Source organism: Anabrus simplex, chromosome 1, assembly GCF_040414725.1.
Source record: "Anabrus simplex isolate iqAnaSimp1 chromosome 1, ASM4041472v1, whole genome shotgun sequence".
In the NCBI taxonomy this organism is placed as follows: domain Eukaryota; kingdom Metazoa; phylum Arthropoda; class Insecta; order Orthoptera; family Tettigoniidae; genus Anabrus; species Anabrus simplex.
In genome coordinates this window covers 550,746,249-550,761,641 of record NC_090265.1, presented here as the reverse complement: position 1 = coordinate 550,761,641, position 15,393 = coordinate 550,746,249, and the positions used below count along the sequence as shown (strand labels likewise).

Sequence of the window (15,393 nt, the reverse complement as noted above, 5' to 3'; positions counted from 1 at the left end):
TAAACTGATGACAGAAAACTTTTACATAATCATGACAGGAAAATGATATGAATTTTTATATCCTGCCAAATTAAGGGTGGGTAAATACAGTACTTGAAACAATAAAACCTACAACTTAATTCCTGTATTTTTAATAGGTATTGACACATTTATAAGTTGCCTGTCCTGCTGTGAAATTTTAATATCTTCCCTATTTGTTATCACATCACCGGGCGAGTTGGCCGTGTGGTTAGGGGAGCGCAACTGTGAGCTTGCATCCGGGAGATAGTGGGTTCGAACCCCACTGTCGGCAGCCCTGAAGATGGTTTTCTGTGGTTTCCCATTTTCACACCAGGCAAATGCTGGGGCTGTTCCATAATTGAGGCCATGGCCACTTCCTTCCCACTCCTAGGCATTTCCTATGTCATTGTTGCCATAAGACCTATCTGTGTTGGTGCGGCGTAAAGTAAATTGCACCGAGCTCGATAGCTGCAGTCGCTTAAGTGTATCCAGTATTAGGGAGATAGTAGGTTCGAACCCCACTGTCGGCAGCCCTGAAAATGGTTTTCTGTGGTTTCCCATTTTCACACTAGGCAAATGCTGGGGCTGTACCTTAATTAAGGCCACGGCCGCTTCCTTCCCATTCCTAGCCCTTCCCTGTCCCATCGTCGCCATAAGACCTATCTGAGTCGGTGCGACGTTAAGCAATTAGCAAAAAAAAAAAAAAGAAAATTGCAAACAAAAAATTTATCACAGCATTATCCCGTGCCATTCTACCAGTAATTATCACTTTCTCTTGTCCAACTTCAGCTAAGATAATGCAAATATGGGTTTTTTTTGTTTTTTTTTTTTTTCATTCTCTTCAATATGGTTTTAAATCTATTTAACACGGAATCTAAATTCTAAACTCTGGCTTTCTTCTTTCTTTCTCTGATAACTTTACTGTTAACATTTATAACCCAACTGTTTTACACTTGAGGATATTGTGTTCATTACCAGACACTTATAATTTACTTGTGTCTATTAACTTTCAGAGCAAGAACCTGATGTACGTGGCCAAAGAAGGCAGTGAGGAGAGTGCTCAGAAACCACCCCAGAAGCCACTGGAAGAAGTAACATGTTTCAAATGTGGCTGCAAGGGTCACTATGCTAATAAATGCCCTAAAGGCCACCTTGCATTTCTCAGTCAAAGCCAGAATCCACCTCCCCCTGGTGGATACAGAAGGTAACCATTGTAATAAGATATACACTTGAATATAGATTAAGTAGCAACATATTTGCTTTCACTTGAATGCATGATATTCTGCTATGTTCCGTGATTTATTGTTTGGTACCAGCAAATATGAATATTTTCTAAAGGATGTAACATTTCCAGAGTACTGCTTGAAAAAGCACAAAACATGCTTCTAGCCAGTTTATAATTGTTTGTACTTCAACAACATTAATAATGTAATCAACAAAATTTTTATAAGCCAAAATGATAAATTTGTCTTGTTTGGCAACTTTCAACTGAGGATTTTTTTTTCTGAATAAACAAATTAGTGTAGAACTTACAGTATATCAGTAGGGCTTCATGGTAAAAGCTTGGTTATTCGGTTATAACTGTGAGTACTTTATTCCAGCAACCTTGCTGACACATTGTGTAGGTCTTTTGTTGTACTGGGTTATGTACTGCTATTCATTCCTATTTCCAGTTTACCCTGTTCACAGAGGATTCTCTGATGGTAGAGTATTACTGGCTGCTGTAAAATGTCCCAGACTGGAATGAGAATTCGGATTGGGATAAAGGAATGAAAGAGGAAGCTGGCTGGTTGAATTCTGCACCAATCATAATTTAGTCCTTGCTAATACTTGCTTCAAACACCACAAACGACGGCTGTATACATGGACAAGACCTGGACACATGAAGGTATCAAGTATACTTCATTATGATTAGGCAGAGATGCAGAAACCAAGTGTTGGATTGCAAGACTTTCCCAGGAGCAGATGTGGACTCTGACCAAAACCTGTTAGTCATGAAATGCCATTAGAAATTGAAGGAATGGAAGGAGATTGATTGATTGAGTGATTGATGAATGACAAAAGTTCGAGAATACAAAAAATGAGGAGGGCAGGAAAGAATACAGGTGAATAAAGAATGAAGTACCGGTAGATAGAAAGTGCAGGAGAGCTAAGGAAGACTGGCTGAAAGAAAAGTGCAAGGATGTTGATGGTTGTTTGGTCCTAGGAAAGGTTGATGCTACGTACAAGAAAGTTAAGGAAACCTTTGGAGAATGGAAAACTAGGTATATGAATATTAAGAGCTCAGATGGAAAACCACTTCTAGGGAAATAAGACAACTCAGAAAGGTGGCAGGAACATAGCCAACATTTGTATCAAGGTAAAGAAATAGATGATAGGGTTTTGGAACAAGAAGAAGCTCTTGATGCTGATGACTTGGGAAACCCAATTTTGAGGTCAGAATTCGACAGAGCTTTGGGAGACCTAAGTAGGAACAAGGCACCTGGAATTGATGACATACCCTCAGAATTACCAACTGCCTTAGGAGAAACCAGCATGGCGAGGTTATTCTTTTTTAGTGTGTAAGTTGTATGATGCGGAAGAAGTGCCATCCGATTATCAGCAGTCAGTTGCGAGTTACATGTACCGCTTTTGCCGCATATCAACCTTCCTGCTATTCGTAAATCTCTGGCAGTACGGTACCGGGAATCAAAGTCAGACCCCCGAAAACAGCAACTAATTGTGCTAACCATTACGCTGTCGGACATTATTAACTACAAAACACGGACATATAGCATGACTGATGCATGCTTGCAATGCGCGGGTTGGACACGAAGCTAGGCCTATTCATCTATTTGTGCGACGTCATCAGACCTGCAGTAGACCTACGCTACAGAGGCAGACATTTCTTAACTACGAAACACAGATGTACTGCATGGATTCAATGTGTTTTCATTGTGTAGGTCGTGCGGATGAAACTATTCACAAATTTGTGCGATTTCATCAGAGCTGCAATAAGACTTGTAGCCACTTCAAAGCGGAATCGTCGTCATTCTCTGACGAATTATGTTGGGGGGTCTTATAGGCGAGATTTTGTTTTCTTTTCATTTTCTTCGTCTCGTAAAGCCAGGGGGGTCTAATACACGAGTAAATACGGTAAATCCAAAACAAAAGTAATGGAGTGTGGTCAAACAAGGACAGATAATGCAGGAAATATTAGATTAGGAAATAAAGTCTTAAAGGAAGTAGATGAATATTGTTACTTGGGTAGTAAAATAACTAATGAGGGTAGAAGTAAGGAGGACATAAAATGCAGACTAGCACAAGCAAGGGAGGCCTCTCTTAAGAAAAGAAATTTGTTTACCTCGAACATTGATACAGGAATTAGAAAGATGTTTTTGAAGACTTTCGTCTGGAGTGTGGTGTTGTATGGAAGTGAAACATGGACGATAACTTGCTCAGAAAGAAAGAGAATAGAAGATTTTGAAATGTGGCGTTACAGAAGAATGCTGAAGGTGAGATGGGTGGATAGAATCACGAATGAAGAGATACTGAATCAAATCGATGAGAGGAGATTGATTTGGTTAAATTTGATCAAAAGTAGAGATAGAATTATAGGACACATAAAGACACCCAGGACTTGTATAGCTGGTTTTCGAGGGAAGTGTATGTGGTAAGAATGGTAGGGGTAGACCAAGGTACAAATATGACAAGCAGATTAGAGTAGATGTAGGATGTAGTAGTTATGTAGAAATGAAGATGACTCAACACCAGTAGTAGTAGTAGTAGTAGTAGTAGTAGTAGTAGTAGTAGTAGTAGTAGTTATCGCTAGTGGGTGAGTGCACTGACATTTGTGGACATCTTTAGCTGGAGTGGCTTGTGAAGCAGAAAAGCCAGTGTAAACTCACATCAAGACAGCTGTAAGGAGCTGAGAGTGCAGAGTATATATCACATGCTATTATACTGCTGATACTAATATTTTTGGTTGAAAGTCAGCTAATTGTTCTGTGATTCAGAGGATTTTCAGTAAGTTCGGTTTATTCCTTCAGCTTGGGCTCTGGGTATTTGTGTTTTTCTTACTTCAAATCTTCATTTATGCAAAACACATTGTGGTAGCAACCACCACAATTGTGAATGCACCTCTCCACTTAAGATTGGTGTCTGGAAAGGCATCTGGCCATAAAACTGGGCTTAATGCACATATAGTGCCGACACCACGTAATCGGGAAGAAACTAGTAGTGTAATATTCTATATTAGAATACCGTATTTCACCGCACAATCATTGCACTTTTTATACCAAATTTTTTTGAAAACATCCAATATTTGTATTGCTCAAAAAATTATTTTATAACTAAATTGGATTTGGTACAAGTTTATGGTTCATGGAATACTCGTGTATATACATCAAAATAATTAAAATAGTCCAGATCAAATGTATAACTAACTAAATAATACAAGTATACGTGTGACGCATGGTAATTACTGTAGAGTATGGTTCCAGTGTATGGGGCCCTTTCCAGGATTACTTGATTCAACAGCTGGGGGGAAAAAAGTCCAAAAAAAGCGCCACGATTTGTAGTTTGACAGCGAGGTCGCGGGACAATGCACAATTTATTCACCTGTGATAGTATGAGTTCTCATTTGAAATACATAAGGCTGTATGTTATTGCTTGTCGGCAACGTCACCGGGAATTACTGGCACCGCATACACTTGTTTTCTAGTATAGCTTTCAAAACCTTGCAACCAAGGGTACACAGGTATCAGATCGCGCAGGCAAACGTGTCAATGAGGATCTAATTCACAAAAAAAAAGTTAATATTTGTTCTATCACTGGTAAACATTGAAATGAATGTGTTCATTTTTCATAAATCTGTCATGTAATCAGCCACCATAGGTCTGCTATAATAATAATAATAATAATAATAATAACAACAACAATCGAACATTCCAATATTGGGAAATTTACGAGTGGGTACACACCCCTGCTTGCAACACTTGTAAATCACCACAATTGGGCCTCTCCTTCTCGTGGGGGTATGTAGGCTTTTTCCGTTTCCTGTTTATTAGGTACTCTCGCGGAAGTATCAACTGCTCTGGAATGTAGAGACGCATATGGGTTTTTTTTTCTGTGAGTGACGTGATTACTGTAGACATGTAAGCGTGAGAATTAAAGGTTTTTTTTGTTTTTGGTGTATTGGTAGAAATATTTTGTTTTTTAATTTGGTAATACTGTACAGTTACTGACAGTAATTTACATATATAACAAATTCCAACTTGTATGTTTGGGAAGTTTCACCTTTCCACCCCTTCAAAATCTTACCATTTTTCTTAGATTAAAATAACAATTTATTTTAAAAATTAGTCGGTACATGTTTAGTTTTTTTCATAGAAAACATCTGAATGACGGTTAAAATGTGCACAAAAAGACAAGTTTCTTAAAGTAGAACACAATATTAAAAACGTCCTCGACTAGATAGGTCTAAAGAGTCTTTGGTTTTCTCTTCGTTGTTAGTATTTGACATCTCTTGATGTAAAAGATGTGTTATTCATAAAATGCCACTTGAAAACTATCCTAAGATGAAGAGATTTTAAAATTAATTAATACATGAAACAGTATTGTACAGCTATGCAAGTTCTTTTAACATTCAGCACTTGATGTGAGTGGAAAGGGGAAATTTTCTTGTCAGATGAAATGGACTAATTGTGTTCAAGATGGAAAGCAACTCTCTGTGATGTGGTTACGTTCAAATCTGGAAAGGAGAACAAATTTTGAAGCTCGATAGTGAAAGTGATATAACTGTCATGCTTAACGAGACCTCAAGTTTACTCACCACCTGACACCCCTTGTGGCTGACTCACACCGGGTCTCCTGCTGTGCTCAAAGCTGCTTTCCTCCTAGTGTTGTATCTGTGTGTGCTCACATAGTGTGTATTCTTGGTGGAGGGAGGGGAAACAACTGCTGCAGAAGGAGGTGGAGGGGAAATGTTCCTTCTAGGTGGGGGAAAATTCTTCATTCTTCGGTTCTCCAGCAATTGATGATGATAGATTGTAGATCAAAAGCGTTCCTGTAGATGGTGTATTTTTAATGTGAATACATTGTACTTATAACAAGTAGTATTGATTAGGTGGAATTTTCTCTATTGTATAATTAGGGAACATCAGTCGACGTGTATTACTAATCAACTCCGACATCACCTTCGAATATCGATGAGAGAGCTCGCAATTGCACATAGCGAGAAAACAATACCAAAGATGATTGGTCACATTCTGTGGCAAACATTTCAGTTTTCTTATTCAAATAGTCACCTAGCTTAATCATATAAGTACCATGAAAACATATATCAAGATCCAGTAGAGAAATTATAACCTTCTCGCTATTAATTTACATTGGAATAGCCTTTCCGAAATTTAACCAGACGTGTGGAAATATAATCCAACCTCTGAAATCAGTGATGCACTCTGCCATATCTTGAGGTGTATCACATTCTTACTTTATTTCAGTATATATTATTAAAATTACTCAATCGTTTACTTTAGCCTACATTTTTAACGAGTTAACAACTGCTATCAACCACGTTATTTACTTATTTATTACGAAAACATGTTCTTCTTTCATTTCTAATTTTCTTTATGGAAGAGCAGTCGATGGGTATTACTCAGTAGAAGATGACCGATCACATTTTGTGGCAAATGTTTGTTTTCTTATTCATGAAAACAAATTTCAAGCACCAGTAGAGAAATGATAACCTTCTTGCTATAAATTTACATGGGAATAACCTTTCCGAAATTTAACCAGACACAAGAAAATATAAACTAACCTCTGAAGCCACTGATGCATTCTGCCATATCTTGAGGTGTATCCTATTCTTACTGAATTTCGGTATATAGCATTAAAATTAAGTGATTGTTTACCGGTAGAACCTGAGAGCTGGAATTCTATTTCCATAAATTCATGTGAGTTTTCACTTTGGAAAGTATGTTTCCACAGATTAAACATATGTAGTGAACTCATGGAGAGCGAAACCATGAAACTTCTCACAAATAAGAATTTAGGAAATAAGGAATATAAACTTAGCAGGTTATTTTCCAGTTGCTCCTGTGGATGGTTTACACACACTAATGGCCGGTTTCTGATACACCACAGTTAACTGTGAGCATAGCCGTCTATGATGTCCTTCAAGCCTCAGCAATATGCCTGCTCGGTTGTTATAGGGAGTAGTTGTAGATTTCTCCATTTGGCGCTGATAGATAATCCCTGAACACTGGCTTCAGCATGTCTCGACTCCAGGCAGCAACTTCACATACGGCTAATGGGTTTGCTATTTAAATATTTTGAATTCTCGAACACTTCAGTTGCTGTTGAAGCTATATGTCTCAAAATAACAGGAACGAAATTCTTGCGGAGAAGTTCACTAAGTGAAGTGGAATGCATTTCACTTTCAGTGCGCACGAAGAAGTTACTAACTTTCAAAGCAGGTAGTAAATATTTCTTCAAATTCTTTCTGTTACAGTATATGTCTTTGCTAACTTGGAGACGGCACTTTCTATGAACTTCTGTATTACATACAAAAGTGCTATAAACCTTCAGGTTGGGTAATGGAGTGTGGAGTTCTTTTTACAGTTAAAAAAAATTGATCCAAGAGGGCAGAATAGGAAGTTTCTAGTGATCCGGGAGTGTGTTGGCAACCTTGACGCAAATAAAACTCGCACCCCAATTTCGTGCCTCAAATTTAAAAAAAAATATGTGGGGATTGTTTGCTTAAATACGGAATTTTATTTATTTTACTACATACCCTGAATATCATGCAAGCCATCCAAGAATTCGTAGAGTGGAATTCAGTAACAGTGTTTCAGAAATCTCGCAAGCATTATCTTCTGATACTTGTTGGGTCCATGTTGGTACTGTCTTCTGTGTGATTTTGACATTTGTGGAAGAGGGCAGAGACAGAATACCTGTTTTTATAATTTTATTCATACTAAAAGTAGCAGTTCTACAGTCCAGCATGTTGTTTGCTCCTGACATTTGTCTCAGTCCACTGAAGAACTGTTCAGCGAAATCGGAATTAAATCCCATTCTTGAAGTATAGTGAAAGCCATTCTTGATCAGATATCTTACGCAGTTTACTGTTGATGCTCTCGTAACCATGACCGCTTCACATGTTTCGGTTCTTATGAAATTCTTTCATGATTCTTCACTTCGTATCTTGATATTGTTGAGGTATTCAAGAAATTGAGATTATAGCCATTGATGCCTCTCATCGCTTATGGAGCAAAATGGCATAAGGTCTTCATTTCTTGCCCTAACATGATGAGTAGTGCTACTTAAATTATGAAGAGTGAACCATTTGTATACATTTTCCATACATGTTGCAGTAGCCCCTGCTGTTGAGAATGAATTTGAGGATGATGGCTGGCTGTCCTTTAAAAATTTCAGAGCTGCTACAAGTTCAGGAGAAAATATTTCCTTAGACTATTTGACGTTCATTTTCTCAAAATTTGTAGGAAGAATGCATTTTCTACTTAAAAAGTTGGCAGTCTTCACTGTATCTCTAGCCTGAAGCTCGTACAGATTTCTTATGTGTGCTCCCGTTATACTTTCCTGTCCATCAAACATATTTCTTTTGAGCAAATGTGACCTTAGATTTTTAAGAATATGACACAGGTCTTTTGGATGAGGCACACCGCTCTTCATTTGCTTGCCTTTAGAAAATATTTTCATCATAGCTACATTGATCTTATGGTTATCAGTTACTATGCAAAGTACAAAAAAACCACAGCTTTCAACTTCTTTGATGACATGCTTGGTCAAGGTGTGAAGTTGGAGGCCTGATAACTTTTCGTAAAGAAGTATGCTAAAGGTAGTCTGTATTTAATAGACAGACCATACATTAGGAAGCACAATAATAAATTAGCTAATATAGGTCGGTCCTTAGTCAATGATGAACTTTCTTGAATGTCTCTGTTCGAAGTTACAGAGTCCTTTTTTTTTTTTTTTTTTCTATTTTCTATTTTGTTTTACGTCGCACCGACACAGATATGTCTTATGACGACAATGAGAGAGGAAAGGCCTAGGAAGTGGAAGGAAGCGGCCGTGGCCTTAATTAAGGTACAGCCCCGGCATTTGCCTGGTCTGAAAATGGGAAACCACGGAAAACCATTTTCAGGGCTGGCAGTGGGGCTCGAACCCACTATCTCCCGATTACTGGATACTGGCCGCACTTAAGCGACTGCAGCTATCGAGCTCGGTACAGAGTCTTTTAGTGTCTGAGTGTGGCTTGAAGGGTCTTCTCTAAAAAAAATACGTCAAGTTTGGCATCATACAGGAGCTGCTGTTCAATTGACATTTCATCAATAGCTATACTGCATAATAATTCAGCCATATTGATGTTTTCAGATTCTGCCATGAGCCTGGCTTTAATTAGAGGCATAACTCCAGTTTCAAGACGTATCTTGGCAGTATAATTATACAGTATTTCGCGAATTTATATCTTTTCGGCTAACAATAATGCCGTAAAACACATTTTTTAAATTGAAGTTTCTGACCATCTTTGGGTTGTAGTATTCTCAAATTCAGTATCTCATCCAATAAACATAAACATTTGGCATTCTCTTTACAGTCTTCCAAAAGTAAGAACTTGACAGTTTTGTGATTCCTAGAGACGAGAATTATAGGCACTAAAAACAGTTAAAATAGGCAGGCATATAGGCTCTTAAATTAGCCAAAATACGCATGTAACTAGGCACTAACGTTCAAGATAGGCATAAAAAATACTTATAATTTAATAACACGCTCAGTTCCTATAAAAGGAATTTACAACAAGCAACGTTTCAATGTTTTCCGGTAACAATCTCATTCTCCTGTTGGGCAGAATGTTATGTACTGAGAGAAATCTCACAACATCACAGGAAGTGATTGGACAAAACTTCAATGAAGCCACTTCATCTGGTTTTAGTTCAACCGCTTCATCTACCTCACCTAGTAGCACCCTGGCTACTTTTACCATCACTTTCCATCATGGATTCTGCTGCAGGACCCTTATGTATCTTTTTTCTGACAGCGGCTACCTTCCCAGAGGTTCGGTCAAAACTTCTCCTGACTTCTTCCACAACCCTAAATGACCCCACCAGGGGAAAACCACTCGTCTCCAACTCGGTAATTGCTCCCGGAAGCTTGTTGAAGTTTGAAGATGCTCCAGTTTATGCAGGGGGATATTAGCTCCCACCATTGCAGTGCACAGGTCTATAGAAAATTGTATTTGGTTGCTGTTCACAGTGGACTGGTAAAAAAGCTGGGATGACGTCTTCTGTACTTGTGTCAAATGCATCGCAGTATTTCTATGTTGATCTATATGGTATTTTTTCACATTTGATCTGAAAAAAATAAAATTGACTTAAATTTCAGTGTTCTTATATTTCTACAGCTGGGCTAATTGGCATTAATGCTTAGTATAAACATAATAATGGCATATGGCCTCCGGAGAGGACTGGTGCGGGTCTTTTTCTCGTAGACAGCCTATTAGGCAACCTGCATGTCTTTGAAAATGAGGGCCCTACCTTGGATTATTTCTAATGCTGAAAACGCCACGCACACCCACCCCCAGAGCCATTGGAATTAACCAATTAAGGTTAAAATCCCCGACCCAGCTGGGAATCGAACCCACGACCTTGTGAACTGAAGGCCAGTATGCTGACCATTCAGCGAACGAGTCGGACAGTATAAACATGCATTTGTTTCATAAAAAACGAGAATGACTATTAGAGGTGATGTTTCTAGAAGTACAAAACTTTAAAGTAGGAACAAGAGAATTTGTAATTTACATGGAAATATGTCCTCAAAACTGTTCAGTTATAATCTGTCAGTTTCCTGGCGAGTTCACCGGGTGAAAAAAGAATAAAACTGACGTGAAACGATACCTGAGTAGCGTGGAGGAAAGATCCTTCTTATATGCTTGCCAGAAACTCACCAAGCTGCCCTTAGCAGTATTCTTACTTAAATAGAATTAAAACAGAGGCACTATAAATCTCAGATTTGTGAACATTTTATATATTGCTATTCGCCACCTTTTGTCAGCCGGGTCAGCTGTCATGAAGACTATTTTCTGTTGCCTGCAATAGATCCTGCATCATATGTGCCCACAAGGCTGCCACCCTCGTTGAAAATTAGAAAACCGCGCAATTCGAAATTGTCGTGGCATGCGCCCATAAACTTACTTTCTGTCACAATTTAGCAAGACTCTACATGGGATGCTAGAGCTTACGCACTCCAGGCTCTCTCTGCTTGCCACCCCCCCCCAGCACAACGGTTACTAATCGGACCTCACTAATCCTGACCAGCAGTCTTTCCACTGGCCTGGTCTTGTAAAGATAGTCTTTGTAGCCTTGTTAAACACGCAGTGACCTTGTCCAAGCCATGCCATCTTGCAGAGTTCACTAGAGCCTACACATAGCGCTGGTGAAAGCTACGAACGATTTTTAAAAATTATTTTCAGTCGTAGTCCGCTTCTGTGGTGTATTAGCGTGATTAGCCGCCACCCATGGAGGGCCGGGTTCGATTCCGGGCTTTGCCACGAAATTTGAAAAGTGACACAAGGGCTGGAACGGGGTCTACTCGGCCTTGGGAGGTCAACTGTGTAGAGGTGGATTTAATTCCCACCTTGGGGAAAACCTACCCTGGAGGGTGAACAGATTAAGAAAGAAAGAAGGAAAGAAAATATTTCAGTTGTAACTCTGTTTTCACGGGAATGGAATCAGAGCTCAAATTACCGATTTTTAATTTTCATCCACTCTGTGAAAAGACCCCTGGCCTTCTTACTCCTTGTTCAGTAATTAAATGATTATTTACATTTTGGCTGTATAAATTATTGAAAGTTCACGATTAATACATCATTGTAACAAAACAACTTTCCACAATAATATGCTTATAAATACTACAGTGAAATGCGATCGTAGTTCAGCCAAAAAAACATAAAAGGAACAAACGAACTTACCTCCTTACAGCAATCTTTGCAGAAGACTACCTTACCATCTGTAGTGAAATTGGGATCCCCTATGATCCACCGCTTCAACCAGTAAGACTTCCATGATTTTTCTTTGCAGTTACAATTTTTTTTTTATGTCACGCCGACACAGATAGGTATTATGGGGCGATGGGATGGGAAAGGCCTTGGGGTGGGAAGGAAGCGACCGTGGCCTTAATTAAGGTACAGCCCCAGCATTTGCCTGGTGTAAAAATGAGAAACCACGGAAAACCATCTTCAGAGCTACCGACAGTGGGGTTTGAACCCACTATCTCCCGGATGCAAGCTCACAGCTGCGGGCCTGTAAGCGCATGGCCAACTCGCCCGGTGATTTTTCTTTGGGCATTGCCGCAGACACACTTTCTCACAGTAAATCACAACACGTCCTGAAGATAAAACGTACGCGTACAACAGTTCACATCGAGGAGGAAGTTTAAGGGTTCGACGTTGATTAGTTCTCGCATATGTTTTAGAAGGTTGGAGGGGTTGAAGGCTTTGAGGTCAAATTATTCCTTGTTTCTCCTGACGGAAATTTCCCAAGAACTATTTCTGGTGACTTCCAAGAATTCCAATTTTTGTTTGTGGGGTAAACAGGTCTAGAGAAATGAGAAGATAATACTGTCGAGCACATCAGTTACAATACTGTATAATGCACTGGAAGAAAATCGGCTTCTTTAAAATAGATTCAAAAGGCACAAATAGGCACAAACCCTTGAAATAGGCATTTATAGGCACAATAAAACCAATGAAATCTTGCTTGAAGGACCCTAAACGGATTTATATCTCAAAAGCCTACGTTTCTGAACACAGGAATAAAATAGGCAAATTCCCGTCTCTAGTGATACCCATTCTCTAAATACTTCACCTCCTTAGCTGATTCCTCATGCTTTCTTAAACGTCTCTGAACTTGTTATTGGCCCGCCGTAGCTTACACCTTAGGGCACCGTGTTCCTTTTCTGATTTCTGTAACCTTGAAATAAAAGTTCCCTCCATCTGTGCAGCAACTGAATTGAAGTTAAGTTGGTCATTGCCCAGTAGGATTGCAGCATCATTGAGGGAACAAGAAATAGATCTATAATTATGTTGTTCCTGGGCAGGGTTGAACCTGTGTCTTCTGTTTTTCACCAGCACAGTTTGTTTAATCCCATCTTGGTATTTCTATTGTAGCCACTTTATGGGGTGGGTGGGTAGTTTGGGAAAGTACTTGGCATGCTACCTGGTTTTAAAACTTGAATTTTAAGGTTTGGCTTGTAATTATATTCCGAAAAAAGGTTCACTACAAACTACAGAGGTGTTCGTATTTGGCTCAAACTTATCTCGTGAAATCACCTTTAGTCATTTCTTTTTCGGTTCTGGGTCTGCAGGAATTTCGAGATAACTTTTAGCCTTTTTATTTTTACAGAATGGGATGCAAACAGTACACCATCTGAAAAGCATGAGATTGTATGTCTTCAGTGCTCTATTGGTGAAAAATATCTAATTCCCTCCATGGGAATTTAGAATTTTCCATTCTGATAATGTACGGTAATCACTATGAGTGCAGATGACTGTCTGAAAGATTCAATACGAACAATTAAAACATTTCTACTGTACTTTATTTGTAAAGTTATAACCGTCAATACGGAATGAGATTGTTAGGTATGCTATCAAGAGCCCAGATAGTGTCAGAAGAATAAAGAATAAAGAAACTTGACACATTTATGGATAGCTACAGGTGTCGCGGTAATTCATTTTATTATCATAATGTTTAATTTCGTACGTTTGTTGTCTCCATTTTTTATTAATGCATAGTATGTTTTGTTTGGCATCTCCGGAAATCATAAAAGTAGTTAGTGGGACGTAAAATCAATAATAATAATAATAATATTATTTATTAGGTACTTCGAGGAGTAAAACAGTCGTTATGATTGGATTGATTTTATCACGTTTTAAACTACTTCTCTCCAAAATTTACCTATATTGGCCCGAGTTACGAGATGTTAAACAATCGCTTTGTTACCTGCTATATTATAGCAAAAACCATGAATATTTCTTAACTAAACTACTTTTCTCATTCCGAGGTGGTGCAGCTCTTTTTAGGCATGCCTCCAATGGAGGAGAGCAGCATGTACCGTTTTTACAGCATATCAATTTTCCTGCAATTCTTAAATCTCTGGCAGTTCGGTACCAGGAATCAAACTCACACCCCCTGAAAACAGCAGCTAATTGTGCTAAACATTACACTGGCGGACATTCTTAATTACAAAACACAGACTTATAGCATGACGGATGCATGCTTGCATTGTGCGGGTTGGACACAAAAGTATTCACCTATTTGTGCGACGTCATCTGAGCTGCAGCAGGCTAATGCTACGGAGGCGGATGTACAGATGTACCGCAAGACTTTGACTTTGGGTCGTATGAATGAAACTATTCACAAATTTGTGTGATGTCATCGGAGCTGCAATAAGGCATGTACCTGCTTCGAAGTGGAATTGTTGGTCTTCTCTGGAGAATTACATTTGGGGGGGGGGGGTCTTGTATGCAAGTTATTTTTTTCATTTTCTTTGTCTAATACGCAAGTAAATGCGGTATTCCATAATTTCAGATTAGGTGTTAACTAATTGGTGATGGGACTCATGATTCAAAGTCTGACAAAATAGATCTTAAGATTATAGCTGCACTGAAAGATCAATTTGCGCCTGATGAAAATCTTTTGAATAGAGTTCTATGTTATTTGACGATTCAGTTCCCGTGTTGGAAGATATATCTACAGTAGAGGCGTCATGCTCCAAGGAGATTGTAACTGAAACAGCTTGTACAGATGACACCATACAAGTGGAATTAGTGACTTTAGCCAGTGATAATCTGGAAGTAAACATACTGAACAATATATTCTCGACTGCAGCATGTCCAAGCAGGTTAAAACTTAAATAAATGACTGTAAATATATTATAATCATTTCATTATCACTTACTGATGTTTATGAAACTACACTTAAGAAAATGGAAATTGCAACACCATGAAGGCATTGGTCATTTTCAAGATATGGAACGATGCCATGTAGGTATGTAAATGATCAAAGTTTCAGACCCATTGGATTGTTGCTACAGGTCTCCCCACATGATTGGTCGCGGAGGAATCAACTCCAGTATACGGACTCTGGTGTAGCGTAGTTGACTTGCAGTCTGTGCAGTGTAGTGTTCCCTGTCAAACATGCCTCGACGACAGAGAAGAGCACGCTATCAACAACTGTCGCCGTTTGAGAGGGCTCGGATAATTGGGCTGTGTGAGGCTGGATTATTGCTATCGTGTTGGCCGACAGGCATCTATGGTACAACGTGTATGGCAGCAGTGGTCAAATGAAGGTACCCACACTCGTCGACCTGGCACAGGCCCAGCGCGACAGACAACTG

General features: G+C 39.0%; 1 protein-coding gene across 1 annotated transcript in view; it reads left to right on the top strand.

Moving 5' to 3' along the window:
- Clp (Cleavage and polyadenylation specificity factor subunit 4) overlaps positions 1-15,393 on the top strand; it is an 87,713-nt gene that overhangs the window by 44,991 nt on the left and 27,329 nt on the right. The window contains exon 5 of the mRNA XM_067144841.2: positions 1,014-1,204. Within this exon, the coding sequence (XP_067000942.1) occupies positions 1,014-1,204 (191 nt within the window). The remainder of the gene's footprint in view (positions 1-1,013; positions 1,205-15,393) is intronic.